Source organism: Cyprinodon variegatus, unplaced genomic scaffold (genome assembly GCF_000732505.1).
Source record: "Cyprinodon variegatus isolate N-32 unplaced genomic scaffold, C_variegatus-1.0 Scaffold507, whole genome shotgun sequence".
Lineage (NCBI taxonomy): Eukaryota > Metazoa > Chordata > Actinopteri > Cyprinodontiformes > Cyprinodontidae > Cyprinodon > Cyprinodon variegatus.
Window position 1 is genome coordinate 513,726 of NW_015150960.1, and position 24,153 is coordinate 537,878.

Consider the following 24,153-nt stretch of genomic DNA (forward strand, 5'->3'; position numbering starts at 1 on the left):
CAAGTTTATTAAAAACCTGTTGTCCCAATTCTGAAACCCTTAAATGCACTCTACCAAGAACACACTTCAAAGAGGGGACATAAGGTGTATTGTAGCAATCGTGACAAGGCCTATTTCACTTGGGACATACTTACTTAAAAAAAAAAAAAAACATTGATGGCAATTTCAAAAGATTCACAGGTTAAATGCAGTGAGAAAGTGTAAACTCTGTATTATGGGTTGATTTTAAATGAGATTTTTAGCTCCATAGAAGTAGACAAAGTTTCCCTTGTATTGTCATGTATTTCTAGAGATGAAACTATGGACACATGAGTTGTTAAAATTAGAACATTTAGGAATATTGTGTATGTCTGAAGCCTAAAGTGCAGGATATTATCACACTCTAAAAAAAATATATTTTTTTATTAAATCTAAAAGGAACATGTTAAACCCTAATCTGCTTTCTAGATAAATCACAAACTGAAGGGAATAAACATTATTTGAGCATTTCCCTTAACACATTGTTGAGTAATGGAGTTCTAAAATAGAAAGCCAGTTTTGTCACTTACTTTAAAAAGCAGGATTACAGCCAAAAAGTAGTATTTAATTCGTTCTGTTGAATTTTGTGAAAGTCATGGAAAAGTCATATTCAACCTCATAATGAAGAAAAATGCTATCACAGAACATTTACAGGTTTGGGGATTGAATTGAGAGAAAAGCTCAAGAATTACAAGAAACAATAAATAGAGGAAAAACTCTTACAAAATTTGTAAATGTTAGAACCCGGCAGGTTTAGTTAATAAAAGCTTTAAAACAAAAATCCACTTAAATTGTTTCTACATCTAAAAAGAACCAATATTTTTAAACTTCTCTCAGCTTGTAATTTGGATTTACTATGATTATAATTAATATTATAGGGGTATTTAAAGTAGTTTGAAGAACTATGGAATATGGAATATTGGAAAAATGAAATTTAGTTTTCTTTAAAATAAAAATCACATCTTTTGCATTAATAACTGCAACAATCAGGGCCGCTCTTAAAGTAAATATGTTCTGAATATTTTAGACGCGAATTCGCACCAACAGAGGAGGATGAGCCTGCTGTTTTGTGTTTTTGAACAGAGCTCCTCTCCTCTCCTCCCCGCCCACAGTTTCCTCCTCTGGAGGCGGGCAATTAGAGCAGCCGCTCGCCAAAGAAATAGGTCTGTAATTGCCGGGCAGATGAATTAGTTGGCATTCTGTGCCTGTGCGGAGGGTAAGTTAAGCGATCATGAGGGACAAAATGTTGGGGGTGGACGGAGTCACGACGCACGACGCAACGCGGTTCGTCATGACCCTGAAGTGATTCGCGCAGGGATTTCTTTGCTGACGTGATTTTTTCGGCAAGGCTGGTGTTGCATATTTACAGACAGCTCTGGATGTTTTTCTCCACATCAACACTTGATTTTTTTTCTCCTCTGTGTTTGTTTGTGCTTTTCTTTGTGTCTGAAAAGGTGTAAGGTAACCTTAAAACAGTTCCTGAATTCAGAACTTCCTCATAGCTACTCCTCTGTTTTTTAATGCTTTTAGAGAGCGCCTGCGCCAACTGAAAAAAAAGCGCTTTTTTTGCGGATTTTTATGCGCACACTCTGCTCCATGCCTCCTGCACCTGTGGACTCTCTTTGTGTTTCGTGTCTTTGACGCTCTCCCCCGCCGCACGGAGCGGTGAGTCGGATGCGCGGCTGCGTCTGCAGGCGCGCAGAGAGCTCTCTGCTCACATTCAGCACCACAGCGGCCGTGGACAGCTCCGTGTGGATGGGCTCTGCGTCTGCTGCCCGCGTCTCCTGCAGCTCCTAACCACCGGCGACAAATGGCTTCACACGGCTTCTGGTCCCTCGGCGGGGATAATGCGGGGGCCAACACCGGGAGCCAGAGCCCCAGTACCAGTGAGTGGCTTTTGGTCTAATTTTTTTTTTTTTTTTTTTGGAGGGCTTCATGGAAACCTCATTGGAGCCGAACCAGTCATGCCAAAGCTTTGTCTAAAAGAAGCAGACAGGCCCGATCCTTCACTTCTTCTTTTTTGCACTCAAAGAGGACGCTTTTTAAATTGATCCTAAACATTTTATTTTCTTACCTTTAAAATAAAGTTTCAGAAATAATCTGAAGTGTGCACATTCTCATATGTCTTCCAGCAAGGGCTTGGTGCCAAGCAGCTGCCCAGAAATTACCCGGAGGGTTTGGATCAAAATTATGTGGTATGTCTGCATTGAATCTGGTGTTTTTTTATCTCATGCATGGCCTGCAGACTGTTATAGGGTATTTATTCTGTTGTTGTTTTTTTGTTTGTTTTCCCGTTTTCTTTTTATTCGTTTATTTATTTATTTTGCATATTATTTGTTATAATTTTCATGCCGATAGCGCTGCTGAATGTCGGGGAGGTGGAGAAACCCGCCGAGCCGGCAGCCAAGCAGCCGCCGCAGCCCGCCGCGGGGAGCTGCGGCTGCAACAAAGCCTGCACCTGCACCAAAGGCGTGGATGTGGGCTTCTCAGACCTCTATTCAACAGGTATAGACTGCAAATGCTGCTAAACTAAATAATCTAATCCGAGAACAACATTACCATTTTAATTACACAACGAAAAAGCTATTACATTTGTTTAAATTGTCTCTCATATTTAATAAGCCAAATATTTTAAAATCAAGGCCCTTTTTTCCTCCAAGCCATAATAGTCTATAGAGGGTTCAAAAGAAATTATTTGTTATTTTAAAAAATACCAGGCCTTTATATATTTATAATAATGTGAAACTATTCGTTTGAATAAAATATAAAAGCTATGATTGTACTAAAGACATAAGTAAATGAAAAATGTTTCTGTTTAAAAATCAAATAATGGACGTATTTTTACATATTTTTAATAGTTTTTGAGGGGGGTTCTTTTTTCCCTCAGAGGTCACCTTCACCTAAGTCTGATTTTCTGTAGGATGTTAAGAAAAAGACGTAAAAAAATAACCTTTTTGAAACCAAAATGTCTGTATTGTTTTGTTGTGTAAAAAGGTGGATAGTTTAACAACAAAATCCAGTTTGGATTTTTTATTTTTTTTTAACTCACGAATTCCATCACATCTAGATATAATCTGTCTTAGATAAAGTTACATTTCATTTACATTTTCCAATGCTCTCAGACCTGCTGCCTGCAACGGACGGAGACACAAAAACGATGACCTTCCTGCAGGAGGTCGTGGATATTTTACTGGCCTACATAGTCGAGTCCTTCGACCGGGAAACTAAAGTGATCGATTTTCATTATCCCAACGAGCTGCTGCAGCTCAACAACTGGGAGCTGCAGGATGAGCCGGCCACACTGGATGACATCTTGATCAGCTGCCGCGCGACTCTCAAATACGCCATCAAAACTGGTCAGCACTTTATATATTTAGTCAATTATTTTTTATGCTACATCTTAAACCATTAACACTTACACTAAAAAAAATAATGCAACTTTTTTTTTGCCATTTTTTCAATCATATTTACTCACTTTAACACAACTGTTTCATTTTAGCAGGGTAGGACATAAAACAATTGTGTTAAAGTAACTAAATATGATTAAGTAAATGCCAAAAACAGTTGCATTATTTTTTTCAGCGACATGCACATAATATCCCTAATTCTTTTTAATTTGTGCAGCTAATTGATTAAGGCCTGAAAGCAGATTGTAACAATGAGACATTATTATTTGAATCCAAAAACAAGGAAATTTGTTTTATTGAAGCAAAGAAAAAAAAAGGAAATAAATGAAATAAATTTGAGCAATGAATGAAATATTGTTTGACATTCCTGAAGCTGCTTGATTTAGATGATATCAAAAATATATGTTTTGTTAAACAAAATCTTTTGGGTGGGGCTTGCATCTATACATTCTGTTTTCATTTTCTACTTTATTTTTTGAGGGGAGTTATTATGGTGTGTATTTTATAATTGTATTATTTGAAGTATCCTTATTTTCCAACGCTTTGGTCCTGCCTTTAGATACTAAAATAACACGTTGGAAGGAGAGTCGACATGTAACTTGTCCTCCTTTTCTTACTCCCCCCTCGCCTCCTCCACCTCCTCCTCCTCCTCCTCCTCATGCTGCTGCTGCTGCATGGCCACCAGACCGATAAATGCGGCGGCGCAGTAAATCTGGTTCAGCAGGCGGCAGATAATAGGCTAATAATCAGGCTTCATAGGCCAAGTCCATTATTCTCTGCCGGATGACACATTTATAGAAGCAGAATCAGACACATTTCAGCACCTGTAAATAAGGAACATGGCCTGTTTTGATCATATAATAATATATTATTGCTTCATTTGATGCATGTATCAGTTCTAGTAGATTTTTTATATATTAGGTATATATTTCAAGTATTCTTACAGCTCACCCAAAGGATGAATAATGATTAGAAATGGCAGAATGTGCATGTTGATGTAGACAAATTCAACCGCTCTTCCTGTCTCTTTAAAAAGCATGTGATTATGGAACACCGATGCAAATTTTGGGCGTGTTTACCCTTTAATAAATCCCAACAGCACCCGCTGCACCAGTGAATGTTTTCACCATTCGCTCAGATGATTTAGAAAGCCTCTCTGCATCTCAGCTCCTGCTCTGTAATTAAAGCATTTCTGAAATGACAGTTCTGCTCCTTTCTCTGCAGTTTTCCTAACAAAAGCCTTTTTAAATTGCATTCCTCTTCCTCTCCCTCCTTCTCTCTCTCTCTTTCCTCCTCCTTCTTCCCCTTTTCCAGCCCACCCCAGGTACTTCAATCAGCTCTCCACAGGATTAGACATGGTCGGACTGGCAGCCGATTGGCTGACATCCACGGCCAACACCAACATGTGAGTATATGTGGCCTGCCTCAGCACGATGGAGAGTGCTGATAACCACAGTGATGACAATGAATTTCCATTTCCTGCTGCATCCTTCTGCACTCTGCTCTGCGTCTGCAGGAGCTGATAGCAGCTTTTTATTTACCCATTCATGACAAATGAACCCCCTCCACCCCCTTTTCACCCTTTTTTACCCCTCCCAACTCTGCCTTTTATTCCCCCCTTCACCTCTTATCCTCATAGGGATTCAAAGGAAGTAAATTAGCTCTGAAATTAAATTCAGACTAATCAGAAGCTAATTCTGGATGTGTGTGTTTTCAGGCTGATAAACTCTTTGGCTCTGGGAGGTTTGACAGATTGCAGAATGAAGCTGCTTTTCTTATTATACCAATTATTTCTGGAAAAAAATGTTTTATTAAAAAAATGCAACTCTTACACAAAATATTCTTGCACTATTGAAAAACTCAGAAAATAACATAGTGTGCAAAGAGCAAATTTTCACATTTTCTAAATTTATCCTTTTACCTTTTTTTTTTTTTTTTTTTTTTTTTTTAATCTTAAGATTATAAAATAAACACAATTCCAGCCAATTTAATCGTATTTTTTGGGGGTGATGAGTCATAATTGCACCATATTTTGTGTGCGCCTGTGACGCGTCTTGTGTAACACAGGTTCACCTATGAGGTGGCTCCCGTGTTCGTGCTGCTGGAGTACGTCAGCTTGAAGAAGATGAGGGAGATCATTGGCTGGCCAGACGGGCGAGGAGACGGCATTTTCTCACCTGGTATGTGAAGCACCTCCCCCTTCCCTTCTTTATTTATGTAAAATGGACCCTGCTGTTCTTATGCAATGTGTCAATTTAAATTTTGATGATTAAAATTGAACCAGTTTCGAGGGCAATTAGCATATAATCTTTATTATTATTATTATTATTATTATTATTAGCATGCACCACCCTTTCCTCATGCTCTCACTCGTCTGATGTAGTTTGATAAAGAAGCTGCAACTGTTAGGCCTGAACCACTGAATTCCCTTAGATTGCTCTCTAAACAGCAGATCTTCTTTGTCGTGTTGATGAGGGGAGCTTTCAGAATGATTTGTTTAGGGAGCAGAAGGGGAAGGGGACTATAACTCCTGGTGGTGGCATTCAAAAACCAAAGGTAGAAATCAAATCAGCTTGATTTTCCTAAAAGATTTCTTGAATGCATTTGATGGAGTAATTTGAAAAGTTCTCATCATGTTACAGCTACATGTAACGTCTAGTAGCATCATCAATGACCCCTTACACCCCACCATGGACTGTTCTCCCTGCTGCCCTCTGGGAAGAGGCTTAGCAGCCTTTAATGCAGGGCCAGCAGATTCTGCAACAGCTTCTTCCCCACTGCCATAAGGCTGCTGAACTGTTGAGAAAACTCCAAACCATATCATAGATTTTGAATCACACTGATAACACCAAACCAAAATTCTGCATAATTACACCGTGTATTAATGCTCTCAACTTTCATATCAATGTATTTTTGCACTACACTGTTTATATTTGATCACAGCTGCACTTTATGGAATGGAAATGTTCTGAAAACTGTACAAAACTAAATTTCGTTAGACTATAAAAGTTGTCTAAATCTAAGTCTACAAAGCTAACTGTTATTAAGATTTTATGCAATAGAAGGAGATGAGATAGAGCATGATTTAGAAGTTAAATCCTTGTTGCTGCAATTATTCCAAACTAACCATAGATTATTGAATAAAATAGATATAAGAAAATATTGTATCTTTGCTCTTAATGTTTTAGATGAAGTAGAAATAAATTACAGCACATGAAATATATGTAAAGTAGAAATGTTATATGGAAACTGGAAAATGATGAAAGGCATTAATATGAACCTTGATGTTTGAAAAAGGCATCAGCTGATGAGAATTGTTTTGAAGTACATTTGTCTTGAGGACAAACATATCATTTAAAAACAAAGCAAAAATGTATTTAGGTTTGTATCTACTTAGCAAATATAATTCACATAATCTACATAAGTAGAGAAATTACTTACATGAAATCAGACTAAATATCGCAAATTTCTTTTAGGATGAACAACATTATTTATCTCTGCTAAGTATCAGAGTAATGAAAAACTGCTTTGTAGAATTCTCAAACATCATCATATATACAGAACTGTTTTAAGACTTGCCAGTCTCTACATTTTTCGCGGTTATGGCCAAAACATAGGACATGTTTACCAAATGTAACATCTTTGTATCTGAGTGTACAGGAAAACTCTAATCAAACCTTTTATGTTACTTTTGGAATAATTTGATTCTTCCTCCCTGAGTGGCATTTCAGTTTCTGTCAGTAAATGACTTGTTTTGATGTCACACTCTCATACCATCTACAGTCAGTGTTGTGTTTTGTTCTGCATTTGATCATCACATTTTACACCTTAAATGATGCTTTTATGACACATAATTTGTCACTTCCCTGCAGTCTAGATGAAATGACATGGAACACCTTTTTCCTTGTGTTGTGGCTGATGTTTTTTTTTTATATTTTTGCTTTGAGGTTCCATAGTTTTAGAGTTTTTAGCTCAAATATTGTGAATTATGATTCAGAAGCATAAAAAAAACTGACATCATCACTGAAGCACTCTGAAAATGACAAAAAAATGTCTTGGATGTTATGCAATTTTCGGTTTAGGGAAAATTAAATAATTCTCGCTCAGTATTCTGAAATTATAATAAGAAATTAGAAATAAGTTTAGTCATCCTAACTAACAAAGCAAAAATGACAAACAGTAAAATAAAAATGTAACTATTTATGTATAAAATTTACATAAACAAATACAAAATGTACAAATATGCTGGTTATAATTGTTTATAGGAAATACAGAACAAGTTTAATTGTGTATCAGAGAGTTTTTCTGAAACTTCAGGAAGACCAATTAACACTAAATCAGGGTTAGCTTATGAATCTGCAGACCAGGCAAACATTATGAGAACAAAATTGAACATTTTGCCTGCGTGCAATGTGGCTCAATTAGACCTATAAAATAACAGCTAAACAAACCCATAATCATCTTTAAGATACAAAATACAGTCCTAAATATATTTTAAACCTAGTGTGCTATCCATCCGATCTGTGCTGGATCTGTTGCTCAAAGAAGAAGAAATAAATATTTCTTGAGTCTTGAAATGTGCAAAGCTTGTAAAAAAAAACAACAACTGTGATTGCAAAGAAAGGTGGTTCTATGAAGAATTGATTTCAAATGCTGAGCAAAAAAATTGTTAAAATGTGAAAAACATTCATCTTTAATTAAACTTTAATTAAGCAGTAGTTTGTGTTATGAAACCCTGATAAAATGCATTTCAGTTTGTAGCTGTGCCAAAAATTGAGAAAGTCTTTGTCTAGACTCATGTGTTAGCACATTCTGTACATTTTTTGTGCACTTTATTCAATTACTGCACTTTAACTTATTTTTTTATTTCTCCTCCTGGCATCATTTTAAAGTTTAGTTTCAGCTCAATCAAAATGTAAAATTTATTTACATGTAAAACTGTTTCTTTATATTTCCAACTTGGCTGTTTTAACTATTCTGTTGTGATAAATGAAGTGAAGGGAATAGGTTATACTAAAAGTTGCTTAAATTTAATCATAACATAATGATTTAACTTTAATTGAACAAAAAAAAAAAAAACAAAGGAGTTACCCTTTGTCTTAGCTGGAGGCCCAACATCATTTCTGTCTGTGTCTCCTCTAGGTGGTGCTATTTCTAACATGTATGCTATGCTGCTGGCCCGCTTTAAGATGTTCCCTGAAGTGAAGGAGAAAGGAATGTCATCTGTCCCCAGACTGGTGGCCTTCACATCCGAACATGTAAGGATTCAGATAAATGTCCTCCCAGCATCAAACAATGAACACTGTTCCTTTAAACCAAATGTCAGATTTTCCAGCCCAGTTCTCATCTTCACTGTGGCTTTTCTACAAAGCAACGACAAACCTTGCTCAGTCCTGTGGTCCTATAACCTAACATAATGTTTAGCAAACACAGAAGGTCACAAGGTGGGGAGTGTATCTGTCACTTAATATGTCACCTCTTTCATCTTTAAAGGCCGTTTGAAAGATGCTGTGAGCACAACAGCCGTTAAATGACACACAAATATGTCATCACGAGTGTGTTTTCACAGATTTATTCCACCTGTGGGGATCTGGGCTTTCATTCCGCTTTGTTTCTGTCATCTCACAGAGCCATTTTTCCATCAAGAAAGGAGCGGCGGCTCTTGGCATTGGGACTGAAAGCGTGATCTGCATAAAGGTTGATGAATGGTAAAATGCTATTTATTCAAGGAGCGCATTCAATTTCACCTCGCAAATGTGTACCTCTTTATTACTTTATTTATAGGGAAATGTTTTTATTTTTAGGGTTTTGCTTGGATGTTTTTTTTTTATATATAAATATCTATTTATTAATCATTCAGCTCAATTCAAATCATACAACTCAGTCTGGAAGTGACTTGTTTTTCAAAAAATCTACCCAGTAGTTGAAATTTAGTCACTTTAGTTGAACCTTCTCTCTCTGAAGCCTTTCAGCTACAACCTTTTTATTTAGCCCCTTGTCTCTTCCTGTCAACTTCTATTCTTGTTAGAGATAAACCTTCCCACAGCATTACACTGCCTCCACCATGTTTTCCTTTGCCTCCACACATAGCCTTTTTCCCGTTGGCCAAAAAAAGTCATCCCAGTACTTGGGGTGCCAGTTAGTTGCACAGGTTTTTATTTATTGAACTCAAGCCCTGTCAAATGTATGATTAAAAAAATGGAAATTGAAACAACAAATAATACCTATTAAAAATAACAATTCAACTAGATTAAAGCTAGTGTGAATATTCAACACAACACAACTGCTATAAGTTAAATAAATCTGGGACAAAAAGTATGTTTTGTGTTTGCTTTTACAGCTAGAAATAGCTATTTTTGGGTATCAAGTACTTTGTGTTTGCTTTTCATAAAAACTGCTTATAAAATACAGAGATTGGTGACTGTATTTACCAATTCATTACTTGTTAATCTAAATAGCACTATATAAAACAATCAACCAAAGGGCTTCACAACAGGCACAACACAGGGAAAAAGGAAAAACAATTAAAAACCTAAAAGCACTAATATAGTATGATCAAATCAGACTAAACAGTGCAATAAATGTCAGACCCACACAATGCTAAAAACTGTATTTTTCCATTCAAAAAAAAATCAGCAGGTTTGACAAACATGCTGGTACACGCCTCTAATGACTTGACAATTAAAAAAATATATATATTATATAATTATAATATATAATATTAGTGTCTTTTATTTAAGTTTTGCAAGACTCGAGGTTGAAAGAGAGAGGGAGAGGACATGCAGCAAAGATTCACCAGAACGCTGTGCTCTTGTTTCTGTTATGAATCGTGCTGCTGCTTTTTTGATTACTTGATAGAAGGACACACTAACCAGACTGCATAAACAGGAGATGAAACAACTCAGCTAGAAGTTATAAAAGCAATGATAAGTGATTCCAAGTTATGCCTGGAAAGAAGAGGCTCAGTCTCAGAGAGATTAAAAAAGGAGTATTACACCATTATATCGCTATTGTCAAACCTACATTAAAAGGTAGCCGCTATTGTAAGACCTAAATTAATGACAACAGGCTTCAAATTTGACAAATTAATATCATATAATAATATAAAGACTATAATTCAAGAGTTATAAACACTTTTGTAATTTACTTTACCTTTATTATTCAAGATTATATATCAATTTGGTATTTTTGCACATATAAAACATCAGTTTTACACAATGAGTCTGCAGCCCCCAAAAAACATCTAAAGCCTTTTTGTCCTTTGCAGCGGTAAACTGATCCCCGCCGACCTTGAGAGGAGAATACTGGAGGCAAAACAGAAGGTAACGCATTTATGTCCCCGCTATAAATAGATGGCTACGACTTCATACAGCATTGATTTTATGGGATCCGTTGAACTGAAACAGCCCTGGTGATAATGATGATGATGATGATTATAATGTGGAGAGGAATTTTGACTCAGATTGTTATAATAAGGCGCTCTACAAGATGTGTGTTGTTTGTCCTTTCCACCTCAGGGGTTCGTACCTTTCTTTGTGAGCGCAACAGCTGGGACAACAGTGTATGGAGCCTTCGACCCCCTCATCGCCATCTCCGACATCTGCAAAAAGTACAACGTCTGGTTTCATGTGGATGTGAGTCTAAAACAGATGTACTTTTAAATGTTAATGTCTTCTGTAATCTTAGAGACCCTTGAAACGCTCACACATCTGTGACGCACAGCGTCTGCTCTTAGGAGGGGATTTTAGTAAAAGCACATGCAGAGCCACACAGCTCTACATGGAGTTGGACAAATCTATTATGTCCGTCTGCGTGCGTTTGACCCAGATAGGCAGCAAGCCATTTCCTCTCTAACACTGCAGATTAGAAAAACTGGAGCAGAGGCTGTAAATCATCTCCTCCCCCTGACTGCGCCATCACCAGCCTTTCCCTGCAAAGAACTCTATCTGTTAATGGAGGTGAAGTAGCCCTGACAGGGGACACCTCTATTAAGACACACAAATGGTCATGTCTATCATTCTGTAACTATAATGAACCCAATCTAGCTCCTTGATGACACATGAAGATATGAATTATGCTGTTTTAATCAGTTATTCTGCTGCAAGTTCTGGATTTTCCAACCCTTGTAAATCAATATATTCCTATAGACAGCTCCTTATAAAGCAGGATATTTTTAAGCTGAAGATGTTTATACATAACTTGAAGAAATCGAGGAAGGAAAATCAGGGTGTTTGTCAAATCAAGACAATGCAGGAAAAGGAATCTAAACAAAAAGTTCTCAAAATCCTTTTATCATCAGCTTATAAAGTTAGGCCTTTAAAATGTCAGAGAATAATATTATGGTAGTTGTTGTAAAGGTATTTGTAAACTTGCGTTTATCCAAGTTATGGATAATGCTTTTTTTGTTTAATGCATTTGAATGCAGTGATGACGCACCAAACAGCTTGAATGACATTTAAAAATGTGGATGGTGTGCAAAAGGATTCATGTTCAATATTGTGCAGTGTGGGAAAGGTGGAAAAAAAAATATCATGCTTTTTGTGTCCATCAAAATCTCCTCCCAGGATATTTGAATATTTTCTTTGCATTACTGATGCATTTCACTCAAATCTTGATTTATTTGTTTTTATGGACCGATTAATCAGAAAGTTATCATGCTTTATGGGTAAAACATCCATTTGTGTCTCAGTTTTATTTTCCTTATATTCTGGTAAAAGTAAGCTAATTAACCCATGACCCACCAAGGTTCAAACATTTTATAAACTGTTGAAGAAACTGTGGATAAGCGTGCAATTGTGATAGAATTGTGCAAGAAAGACACACCAGGTTCAAAACTGGAAGCTTAACTGATATTTTATAAAAGGTTCTTGGATCAAATAAAACAAAGCTTTAACTACTTGGACATAATCATTTAAATTTGGTTTCAAGGGGTTAAAGTGAGGCTTTCATAACTAAGACCTGGGTCCTAACTGTTAGGTATGGTAGAGGTACCGGTAGTATCATTCTGCCACTAGGCTTCTTTTCTTGGAGTGGATATAACACTTGTTTCTCCACGACTACACAGGCGATCTTCAAATATGCCTCTCTTTAAAATCACCTGACAGTAAATTGATCACTTCCTTCTTCATCATGTTTCTGCAGTCAAAAAATTTTTAAACCAACCTTTTCTGTTGGTCGATAAATAAAGACTGAATGGATTATTCAGTAAGTAAACCTTCGCTGTTGTCACAGCTCTGAATTTTTTTATTTTGTTACAATGGAGCAAATCTTGGAACAAACCATTTGAAACCGTGCTGATCTTTAGAAGGTAATACATGCTTTTAAAAACTTAGCAATTGATTAAAGCAATGCTGTTTAGGTTGGTCTCTCTTAGTCGCTTCCATTGGTTCAAAATGACATCTCGGAACTGACACCTCCAATCGCTAGTGTCAATGTTCCTCCACTAGCTTCCTATTCTTCTTATCCTCTAACAGATTCTAGACTTTTATTACTTATTTTTCAAGATATTAATACATTTTAATATGATTCAGTTGCTGGGTGCATGGTAGATCCCCGAAGTCATTGACTAAGTACTTCTTAAATGTTCCAGGATCTAAATATAAACATTGGACTGACTGGGATTTCTCAGTCGAATCACCTAGTCTCTAAAAGCAGCTCGGTTACTCAGCTGTTCCATTTTTTTTTCAAACCAAAGGAAAGATTTTTGTGCAGGAATATTTTTAATATTCAGCACTACAGTATTTTATTCCACATTTCTAACTTTTTTGTCATTCTTTCTGTTTTATTTGTTTGTAATGTTTGTGCTTCCTAATGTACTGGTTTATTGCACAGAATAGAAGTTATCCACCTCTAAATTAATCAAATTTACTTTAAATGACCTGTTGAAGATATATTTAGGGTTCCAACAGGACAAATTCAAATCTGAACTGGTCTGGATAACAAACCTTCTGTATTGGACTTCTAAAGTCATAAGAATGCTTGAAATGTTCTTAAAAGCTGAGTCTGTGTCAGGAAAACTAATGTGTTTAAACAAACCCTGCCTATAACACTTGTTAAAGTGGTTGGATATCCAGGTAGAAATTGTACCTGAATCCTGCTGATGGGGACAGAAAGCATGTGGTGGAGGCCTCACTTTTATCAGGGGTTTATCCAGAGATTAGAGACAGTTTTTTGTTAGTTTCTGAGGCTGTGTGGCTAAAAATGATGCAAAAAATTCCTAATTATTGAAGTTGGTGGCTGTGTAGTTAAAAAAATGTAAAAATAAATATTTGAGAGACAAATTAATAACAATAATTCTGTTTAAGGAAGAAAATGCATCAGCAATGATCAGTGTGTGTTTTGCTTCAGGGAGCGTGGGGAGGGAGTCTTCTCATGTCCAGGAGACACAGGTGGAAACTGGACGGTGTGGAGAGGTGAGTTTCTCTTTTTTCCTCTTGACCAACATGTTAAATTCTCTGATATTTCATGATGATTAACTGAAGGTCTTATTGACTGCAGGGCCAACTCTGTGACCTGGAACCCACACAAAATGATGTCCGTCCCTCTGCAGTGTTCTGCTCTCCTTGTCAGAGAGGAGGTAGCCTTCTTTTCAGCTTCCTTTACAACTAGCATTTATTTTTCGGTCTTCCTGTTACTTTAGGTGATGCTAAACTAAAACCTGTTGGATTTGACTTTGCAGGGTTTGATGCAGAGCTGCAACCAGATGCACGCCTGCTACCTCTTCCAGCAGGACAAACACTACGACCTCTCCTACGACACTGGGGACAAAGCGCTGCAGTGTGGACGCCATGTGGACATCTTTAAGCTGTGGCTCATGTGGAGAGCTAAGGTGTGTGTGTGTGTGTGTGTGTGTGTTTGTTAGAAGAGCAGTACTATTGTAAAATAATTACTTTTGGATAATAAAAGTCAATTATAAACAAAGTAGTACTGCATTTATAGCAATCACAGTAGACACCAGGGGGTTTAATTTAATGTAATTTATTTGATTTTATCTTAATTAAATCAGCGATATATTTTTTAAACCTAGTAAGTCACCTCAAACAAAATTATCAAAGCAAAACACTGAGTTTTAAGAAGTGAAGCAAGTAGAAGAATGTCCTATTCAATATTAAATGAATGTGGAGAAAATAAAAATGATAAAACATTTATGCAGGTACATCGAGGAACCATTAAGCCCTAAAATCATTAAGTAGATTTAGGTTTGAAATTATGTTATAATAATTCTTTTAACTGGAGGTAATATAGACATTTTGGAGCAGTCCAATCAGAATCTTTACCTGAATCTGCTGGAGCTAAAGAGGTGGGAGATGGAAGATACATGCTGATAATAAGAGCAGTAATATGGAGAAAAAAATGTATCTGCAAAAAAAAAGAATTATTTAATAGATTTAGTGCCAATAAAATCTTAGCATGGGTTAATGAGAAAGGATGGCATTTAATTTGATCTTCCATTGTCTAACAAAAGTAAATAAAAATCGATAAATTACATTTAAATTTTAGTCTTTTGAGAGATGCCTTCATATTTCTTGGTTAAATGAAAGTGATATTAAATTAAAATCTGCAAGGGCCAAGAAAGAAGAGGATATCCCATCTGTAGACATCCCAAAACAACATATATTCAATCTAAATTAGATGAATGCTTATAAGGACTATTAAATAATTTAAATTAGATAGATTGAAAAACAAAGGAGCTACAGTGCATGTATACGCCCATTCTTTGTAGTTCTCACTTGATTAAAAACTAAATAAAAAAAAGATAATCAAATGGTATGAGAAATGAGTGTTCGATCAGATGCTTTATTGAACAGTAGCCTTACACAACCAAATGTTCTCCCCTGCAGGGCACTATTGGCTTCGAAGCTCAAATTGACAAGTGCTTGGAGCTGTCTGAGTACCTGTACAACAAGATCAAAGACAGAGAAGGATACGAGATGGTCTTCGATGGGAAAGTAAGTCTCCGTTCATCCACAGCCTGAGGGAAATAAGCAAGCGCTGGTCCGTGTAGCTCGATCTTACCTCAGTGTCATTACGGGTGACTTGATTGGCACACTGAGTGCTCTAGCTTTGTGTTGGATGCCTGCCATTGTTACTTCTAGCCTGCGGTATAATGTGCTGCTATTATGTTTAATGAATAGCATAAGAGTCTGTAATTGCTGATATGCATATGAATAGCCTTCTGCCTGAAAGCCAAACGATGACACAACCATATGTGGGGGTGACAGGGGACTTTAAGGTGAAACTCTGTTAAAAGAACCGCTTTTTGGACACACAGTCATTCATAATGGAGGCTCTGTACTGTTTCATTACTTTTTTTCTGCCTTCTGAGCCTCAATAGAAACTAAAAACATGGAAGTGTTATCAGGAAAAGCTTCGTCCGTTGGGCAGTGACCCAGGTTTTATTGTGACTCTAGCCCCCGGTGAGCCATTAGATCAATCAGAGGCTGAAAGTAGAACAAACCGGACCAGCCCAGCTGTGTAAATGAGGCTGGTCTGCATGGTTGCTTCTTCCCTCGGTAATGAATGCTTTTCCACCCGGAGGCAGTCCTTCACTAAGTCAGCGGCTCAAAACCAGAGCAGTTAGGAGCTCTCTGGGAACATCAAGTGGTTCTACCTGTCAGACGCCGGGAATGCAGCTTTCAGAGGCGAAAGTGATTTATACTGCAGCAGCTGTAAAACATTTTTATTGTATAGCCACGGTAGTAATATTTTATACAGCAAAAGTGAAGATACAGTTACTGCGAGAATAGATGGAGAGCGTCTTGTAGTTTTTGTCATTTTTAAATGCTTTGGATGATCAAATGGATTTTAATCTCTTCCAAAAATGGTGAGGGATTGCTGAAGAGTCAAAGACAAAATGCAATGTTCTGAAGTCAACTGCTTTTTTCTAACCAATCTGACAGTATTGTCTATGTAAAGTGCTTTGAGATGACATGTGTTCTTAATTGCCACTATGTAAATAAAATTAATTGAATTGAACTGAAAAAATAAAAATCATTAGGACAAAAAAAGCACCCCAAACCAACCAGGCCTAGTGTAAAACAGGGTTATTCCACCTTTGACAGCATGAAATGAAGCATAAGCAGCTGTTTCAGGTCAAACTGAAGCATCACAACTATATTTAAGTTGGGTTTAGAAGGGCGACTGAAAGTCCATCCATCCATCCATCCATCCATCCATCCATCCATCCATCCATCCATCCATCCATCCATCCATCCATCCATCCATCCATCCATCCATCATCTCACCAGGGAGGTGTCCAGGAGGCATACACTGTTTGATATTTTCAATTGTTGCACGCAGCTACAACTTAAACTGTATGATGAAACTGCAGGGTTTAAAAGTTTACGGCTCACAATGCATGTTGTAACAGTGTGACGCAACGCTTTGATCCGATCTATCTGTTCACATTGCATGACCAAAAAACAAGACGTAGACAGGTAGACTCGGCGCAGAGAGATGCCGCTGGTCGGACTGATCAATCTGGAAGAAGAAGAACTTCATTGTCTGCACATGTGCAGTGCTTGAGGTTCTGGTAAATCGGCTTGTAGCTCTGCTTCAACAGCAGGATCTGTCCACTTTACAACGGCCGGATGAATTTCAAACTTGTTAGATTTTTTCCCCACCTCATGATTCCTGATAGGGAGGTGGTCGTGGGAGGCTAATCGCCCCTCGTTACCCCCATTTATACAACATGACGCAGGCTGAAAGTCAGCCCGATCAAAAAACTGCACAACTGCAGTTCTACTGTGAGGAGCTCAGTCATCCTTCCCGGATGACTGAGCTCCTCACCCTATCTCTAAGGGAGAGCCCAGACACACTGCAGAGAAAACGTATTTCAGCCGCTTGTATCCCGGATCTTGACTGAAATTCCTCTTTAACAAAAACAGAGAGCTGCTGTGCTTTTGACCCTTAATCTGCTGCATTACCCAATAAAACAACTCATAAAATAACTGTTTAGTCACACATGTCCCAAGACTGCATAGTAGACCCATATCATCACACTACCACCACTATGTTTGATGCTCAGTTGCTGAAATGAACGGTTAGTTTCTCACAAGAAGTAAAAAAAAAAAAGGCAAACTGCGGCCCTGCATTAAATTCCATCGACTATACTCAACTGACTGCACATATCTCTCAAAAAACACGACTCTGTTGTCAAAATATTGCACAGATTTCATGATTACATACCGCTCCCAAAAAAGGGTTCATTGTTAGAAAAAGACTGCACATAATTTCTCATCTGAACAAACATTTCAGTCAGAGCAAACGATATTCAAAAAATGTCAAAGTATTTAAGGCTGTCAGGGGCTGTAATGGTCCCTCTGACTCAATTATGAGTTGCATTTTTGGAGACATAAATTTTTACACTTAATGTCGAAGCAGTGAGAGAGAGAGTATTTTGGGACAAGTGTTCCATTTTTCAGGAACAGAGGTTTATCAATCAAGGAAAAACTGTACAGTAGTCTTACATTAAATCATAGTATAATAGTTAAATTGAAATACTAAATCATTATTAAATAATATCAAAAACAAATAAATATTTATTTGAATCTTTTTATGAATAAAAATGGATCATTTTGTCCAAAGCAGTAAAACAAATCACCCAGAACATGGTCTTTGATGTAAATGCTCTGCCAGCAGCCGCAAAGAAACTAAAAAAAAACTAAAACAAAACGGAATGATAAGTTTGGAGAGTTTCAAGATGCCCAAAGGTGCCCAAAGACCCAAGAACCCATGTGAGGAAAATTGACAAAACACTCTTTCCTGCTCTATCAAAGCTCACAAGTTTCCTTTTTGATTGTGAGTTTAGTATATTTGGTTTCTGTAAGCACATTTTAGAGGAAACCTGCTGTGGCCTTAAACCAGAGACTCTGCATTTTACTCCTTTTGCAGAGTAATTTCAAGTTAGACAGATGTTCCAGTTTCATCTAAGCATCTGAGGGTGTTTTCACACCTGAGGTGTTGAGTTAATTTAAAATGAACTGTGGTCGTTTCCACCCTTAGTGCAGTTTGTTTGTTTTGCTGTGAACACAGCACACGGCTGTTGAACAAAACAAGGAGGTAGTCTCAGTCCACTTTTAATCATCGGTTCCTAAAGCGATTTAAAAAGATCTAAGAAGAGATGAACTGATGCATGGTGGGAATGAAAAGACCAAAGCTTAAGTACGAAATGACGAGAGGGGAAATGACCAGCAGCCCCATTAACTACGATGCTATTTCTTTTTTTAGTTAAACATTTTCTTTAAATGATTTCCTTGTGCTGACTGTTCTCTTACAATCCAAACTGTCCTAACAAAGAACAAACAGAATACATAACTATACTCTTAAATATTCTTTCAGAATTATTAAAGCATCTGTAAAATTTTTAGATAACTCTGCAATCAAATTAGTAAGGATAAACAGGATTCCACTACAGTCCATCTGGAAAAACCTGGATAAGAATGAAATGTTGTATGAAAAGCTATTATTATTATTATTTCCACACTTTATTTTTGGATTACATTCTACGAAAGTTATGTCCATTAATTCATCAATGCATACATTTATCTTTCATTCTTTTTATAAACCCAGATAAAATCAGCCTGACCACTGTAGAAAAAGTTGGAGTTTAGGGCAAGTCCCCATTTTTTTTTTATAACTTGCATGCCCTTTACAAATGGAGTCCCCCCCCGTCTCTCATTGAGGTCTAGAAGCACAAGATCTATATCCAGCTATTCAGCAAAGATATTGTTAAGTAGCTGTATGTATTATTTTGGTATTTGACCAATTAGATGCACCTTTGAATGATTTATTACCTACTGTAAAGTAAGGTTGAAAAAACAGTTAGCAAGTTACAAAAAAGCTGAATAGCTAATTGTAAAGCTGAAAGTAAAGTTAAATCCTTAATACGCCAAGTTTAAAAAGTAAAAAATGTAAGTTGTTGTAACAGCATTAAAGCTCTAAGGTTATGATGTAACAAAGAAAAAAAAAACTGAGCGTTTTTTCATGAATTTCTTATAGAAGCACTTTTGTTATTTTTCTCAACATTATAGGGCAAGTGGCTGTTTCTCGTTATTGCATAGATCATAATTTCTGCCATCAAAATATACATATATTTGGAAAATTACAAAAGTAATAAGGTCTTGTCCTGGATTCCAGTAACACCATTGGCTTGAAATTTTGATTGAAGGGTTAATTCACAGTAAATGTTGTATTTGCTACAATAAAAAAACGTAAAAACAGCTTTGCTGAATTGAGTCTGGTGAAAATATAACGAAGAACGTTTCAGAACTCTGGATAAATGCAAAATGAGAAGTAAAAACAAACAACAGAACAAATGCACGTCTGCATGTTGTTTTTTTTTTACTTTTTGTGCTTTTTATACCTCTTATTGTCTTGCTTCCTGTGTGCCTCCTCAGCCTCAACACACCAACGTCTGCTTCTGGTACCTCCCCCCTGGGATCCGCTACATGGAGGACAAAGAGGAGAAGAAGAAGCGCTTACACAAGGTGGGTTTGCTGAGATAAGAGGCCAGGCTGCGGTATCTGTCCAGCACACCTTCCACGTGGCCAACAAGCCTGTCATTTATGTCCACAGCCACAATTACATGTCCCGATAATTGGGGAGTGCAAAGACTTAACATTAGAAAACACTTTTCAACGAGCGATAGTAAACTGCAATAGTCCTTAAATGGAGGTGAGGCTGTTAGCTAATACAGCAGCATCAAGAATGAATAACTGACACTTAGAGCAAACAGACGGCTTGTCTTTCCACTATACAGCCATCACTCTGCTACTCTTTCCCTCTGAATCTTCCAGCCTTAAATTGTTGCCATCTGCAGGTGTTTAATATCCTAACGTCTTGCTGAAATCAAACCGAGACTGTGCGTCAGTGGATGGATCGACTGTTTTGGCATCTTTGCTCTTTTCCCCAGACTTTGTGACTCAACAGATGACGTAACTTTAAACCATTAGGGCTTTAAGGAGAAAACCTGAGCTGGAGGAGCTTTGTCTTCATCTCCACTCGGCCTTAATGATTTCTTCTGATGAGGCGAACTGGAAAGTTGTCAAAGAGGAGGATTTTGAAGAAAATCAGCTGCAAGTTGATTACTTTATGGCCTTGCCAACTGCAACAGGACGCCTGCAAAATATATTCATCAGCCTAGCAAACTAAAACCTGATGATTTAAACAAACCTTTCTGTACTTCAAAGGATCCTGGTCACGTACTATGACTTTACTAATTACTACGCTAGTAGCTCCCTCTGGTTGCATATAAAGGTTCTCTGAATTAATTAAGGCAAAATGTTGGCTTTTCAAGTTTAACTTCTGTTTCACACTTTGTTTTTTTAGGCAAATTAAAGCATTTTATTTACACTACTGAACAAGATTGCTTGGGAGATACTGCGCATGCAATGAGTAAACAAGGAATTGATTAAGCCAGACAAGTCAGCTTTTTCCCAAGAGAGTTTATAAAGAAGGAGACAGAAAATAGAAAGCAGGATGCTTCCTATCGCTAGTTCATTTTGCATAAGGAGCTCCCAATGTTCCGGTCTGATGCCGAGCATCAAAACAAATTCCCCACAATCCTTTTCCTGATAGGATATATAGGCACGACCAGCCCCACGGAATACAGTTTGACAAAAATACTTCATGTGTGCTCTGTGGCACATGAAAATGTCCAAACCGGCGTATATTTTGGGTTTTATAATGGAGAGCTTCACTGAATTGCTAAATTTGTTTAACGGATGTATGATGTACCGGTAGATGTTGTCCAGAAGGGTGAAGTCCAAAGTAAAATACCCAAATGATACTAGTAGGAATTACTTTTTATATAACTAGAAATGTTTATACATTTTAAGTGGTATTTTGACATGTATCAGCTTTGGATGTTATCATTCCAATAAATGGTCATTATTAGCAATTATCAGTCCCATAGAATGGCTTCAGATTGTGCAAGTAGGCTCATTAGGATGTTATCGCCGAGTGAATCCTTATCCTAACCCTAAAGTATTTCCCTTTCCCATCGCGGCATTAATTATTCTATTTACATTTAATCTGAAAATTATTTCAATAGTTCTTCACTTACTGTAAAAACAAATAAATAACAATAAAAATTATCCCTGTGTCGCTCATATTAAACAAACCAAAAACAAATAAATCTTATATCCTGTCAACTGAGCTGTCGAATCCTCCCTATAAATATTTCATGCTCTGTGGAATAATGTCAATCGTTCTTTAATAAGATCCTCGGCAAATGGACTCGCAATGTTTGCTTGTAACACCTAATATGTCTAATGGATTCTTTATTTATTTGTTTTTTTTTGCCTATGCACAAAAGTACCACAAAAATCGGACTAAATCAGGAAAAAAAAACCAGTGTGATTGGCTGTAAGTAGAGTGAAAACAGGATGCTCTGAGTTTACTGAAGAAAACCTGCTACCGACCAGGTTAGCTCTGGGGAGAATTTTACTACAGTGACTGGAACAGAGGTTGAATAAACTCTCTCTGTGAACCGGAAAACACAGTTTCCCTTATTTATTTGTTTAGAAAACTTGGAGTTTTCAGTAAATCTGCTTAGTGAAATGGACCCCCGCTCTGGTGAATCACCTGGCAGGTGAAATGTCACATGAAAGGCATTGTTTCATCTTACCAACCAATCATCTGTCACTGACCAGGGCAACATGTTGTGCAGAGTATGTTTAAAAGAAAAAAAACTGAACTGTCGACCAATAAAGAAAAAAAACATATAGTCCTTAGGTCTAAAAACTTTACACAGTGGATTAACAGTCCTGTTGAAACTTATAAAAAATAGTAACAACTTGAGAAAAGAAATAAAAGAGGTTTACCTTCTTGAGGAATCATCAAAGTTTTTCCAAAACACCCTAATTCGCTCTGTAAGAAACTGTCGCAGAGATTAAAAGCTGGTATAACTGTTGATGCTCTAACATTGTCCTAAAGTCTTTAACAAGATTGGTTTTCATTCAGGCTCATGCGAATGTAAAGGTGAAAAACTATCCCTAGTACTATAGGGTCCAAGAAGTTGATGATCAGTGTGCTTGAATCTGTATTTCAGGTTGCTCCAGTCATAAAAGCTCGCATGATGGAGTATGGCACAACTATGGTCAGCTACCAGCCGCAAGGGGACAAGGTGAACTTCTTCCGCATGGTGATCTCCAACCCCGCTGCCACCTTTGAGGACATCGACTTCCTCATCGAGGAAATCGAGCGACTCGGCCACGATCTATAAGACTCCTCTCTCCAGGTCCTCCTGTACTTTCCCTGTTGATGGCTGAAATGTTTGTCATGAATGTACCGGTAACCATTTTCTTTTCTCTCTTTTTCCTGTAAAATCTCATATTTAAGAGTATATTTAAGAAAAAAAATCTACAAATATATTAATATATTATGTACTGCAGCTTTTTCTGTGGACTGACTTGGTCCAGCGCTATGTAAAAGTGCTTCTGTCCGCCTTTCTTATGGTGTAGTCGCCGCGAGATTAGTGTGATAAACGTGACTTTATATGTACTTTTTGTGCTATGAAATGCTTGTGCAATAAGTTGATGAGGAAGATCTGGCTTTTTTGGATCATTTCTCATTCACAGACTTTGTTGTTAAGTGCCAAATGTTGTGTTGTAACATTTTCAATTTTAAAGAACAAAAAAAAAGCACTTAAATTTACCTCAGCTTAATTAACTGCCCGTCCAACTGAGCATAGAGTCCAGTCCATAGAGCTGTTTAAATGACTTTTTAACATTTAGAGTTAACCTGATAACACTGCTCTGCATATGGGCTATTTCTCTCGGTGGATCAAAGAAAACACAAGTTCTCTAAACTGCCAAAATACCCAAACAAGCCAGCAGGTGGCGATAATGTCAACATGAATTACCTTTAAAAATGCACAAAAAAAAAATAATTCAGTCAATATTAAAGCATAGTTAATAATTCCAACACAATTGCTGCCCCCTTTTTATGTCAAAATTTTTATGAGTTACTCAGTGGATCCAAGAAGGTGAAGGTCGTTTGACTCTTTATGATTTTGCAGTTTAGGTTGTTTTGGTACAGTAGCTGCCTGGCATAAATCAATTCATTTAGCTTTGACAACTAATGATTATATCTGAATTTCTTTAATCTACTCATAGTGTGCTATAAAAACAACTGCAATAAATATCTACCAGCAGGGTCTATCGAAGTTATTGCACTTTGAATAGCTGTCATAATATTCTATTAACACTCAACTGGCACAAATGGAAATTAGAGAAGCAATGAACTGAACCTCAGTGCAATATAATATACACATAATAGCATACAGCAAAAATGTAATAACCTTTATTAATATTTTTGAGATTATTTATATCCATAATGGACCAAATTATTCAGTTACCTGGAAAAATATATGCACCGATTAGGGGATATGAGATGGAAGTAGGTTGGGATGAAATGTGGTCAAAACGTTATCAAAAATGTATCTAAGTTTTTATTTTCAGATATATATATAAAAAAAACAAAAAAAAAAACAAGAGCAGTCATTTTGAAGTTCAACCTATGCTTCATTCTTATGGTGGGAATGACGAGGCTGTAGTGGAGTCATTTTTGAAAAAATCATAGTTATCATACCAATCTGTTTCTACGGTGTATTCAGAAAAATGTTGCTTTACAAAATAAAGAATTTAGTTCACTGTGAGCCAGCATGCCATGTTGAGCTTAAAACTAAAACATAAAAGCAAAGGCAATAATGTTTTAATCAATCCTA

The 24,153-nt window shown here is 36.9% G+C and overlaps 1 protein-coding gene across 1 annotated transcript; it reads left to right on the forward strand.

Moving 5' to 3' along the window:
* The first annotated feature begins 1,212 nt into the window (after positions 1-1,212).
* On the forward strand, positions 1,213-23,905 carry gad2 (glutamate decarboxylase 2). The gene is made up of 16 exons (XM_015390668.1): positions 1,213-1,904; positions 2,151-2,213; positions 2,377-2,523; positions 3,141-3,374; positions 4,740-4,830; positions 5,493-5,605; positions 8,568-8,683; positions 9,054-9,133; positions 10,693-10,747; positions 10,943-11,059; positions 13,773-13,837; positions 13,923-14,001; positions 14,104-14,253; positions 15,266-15,373; positions 19,823-19,912; positions 22,477-23,905. The coding sequence occupies exons 1-16, from the start codon at positions 1,829-1,831 to the stop codon at positions 22,648-22,650; spliced, it is 1,758 nt and encodes a 585-aa protein (XP_015246154.1). The 5' UTR covers positions 1,213-1,828; the 3' UTR covers positions 22,651-23,905.
* The last annotated feature ends 248 nt before the right edge of the window (positions 23,906-24,153 follow it).

Bases quoted from the DNA above. Each gene is read 5' to 3' on its own strand.
- gad2 (XM_015390668.1), top strand. From the start codon at position 1,829: ATGGCTTCACACGGCTTCTGGTCCCTCGGCGGGGATAATGCGGGGGCC. The intron at 2,524-3,140 runs GTATAGACTGCA...CAATGCTCTCAG, and splicing joins CTCAGACCTCTATTCAACAG to ACCTGCTGCCTGCAACGGAC. The intron at 14,002-14,103 runs GTAGCCTTCTTT...TTGACTTTGCAG, and splicing joins CTCTCCTTGTCAGAGAGGAG to GGTTTGATGCAGAGCTGCAA.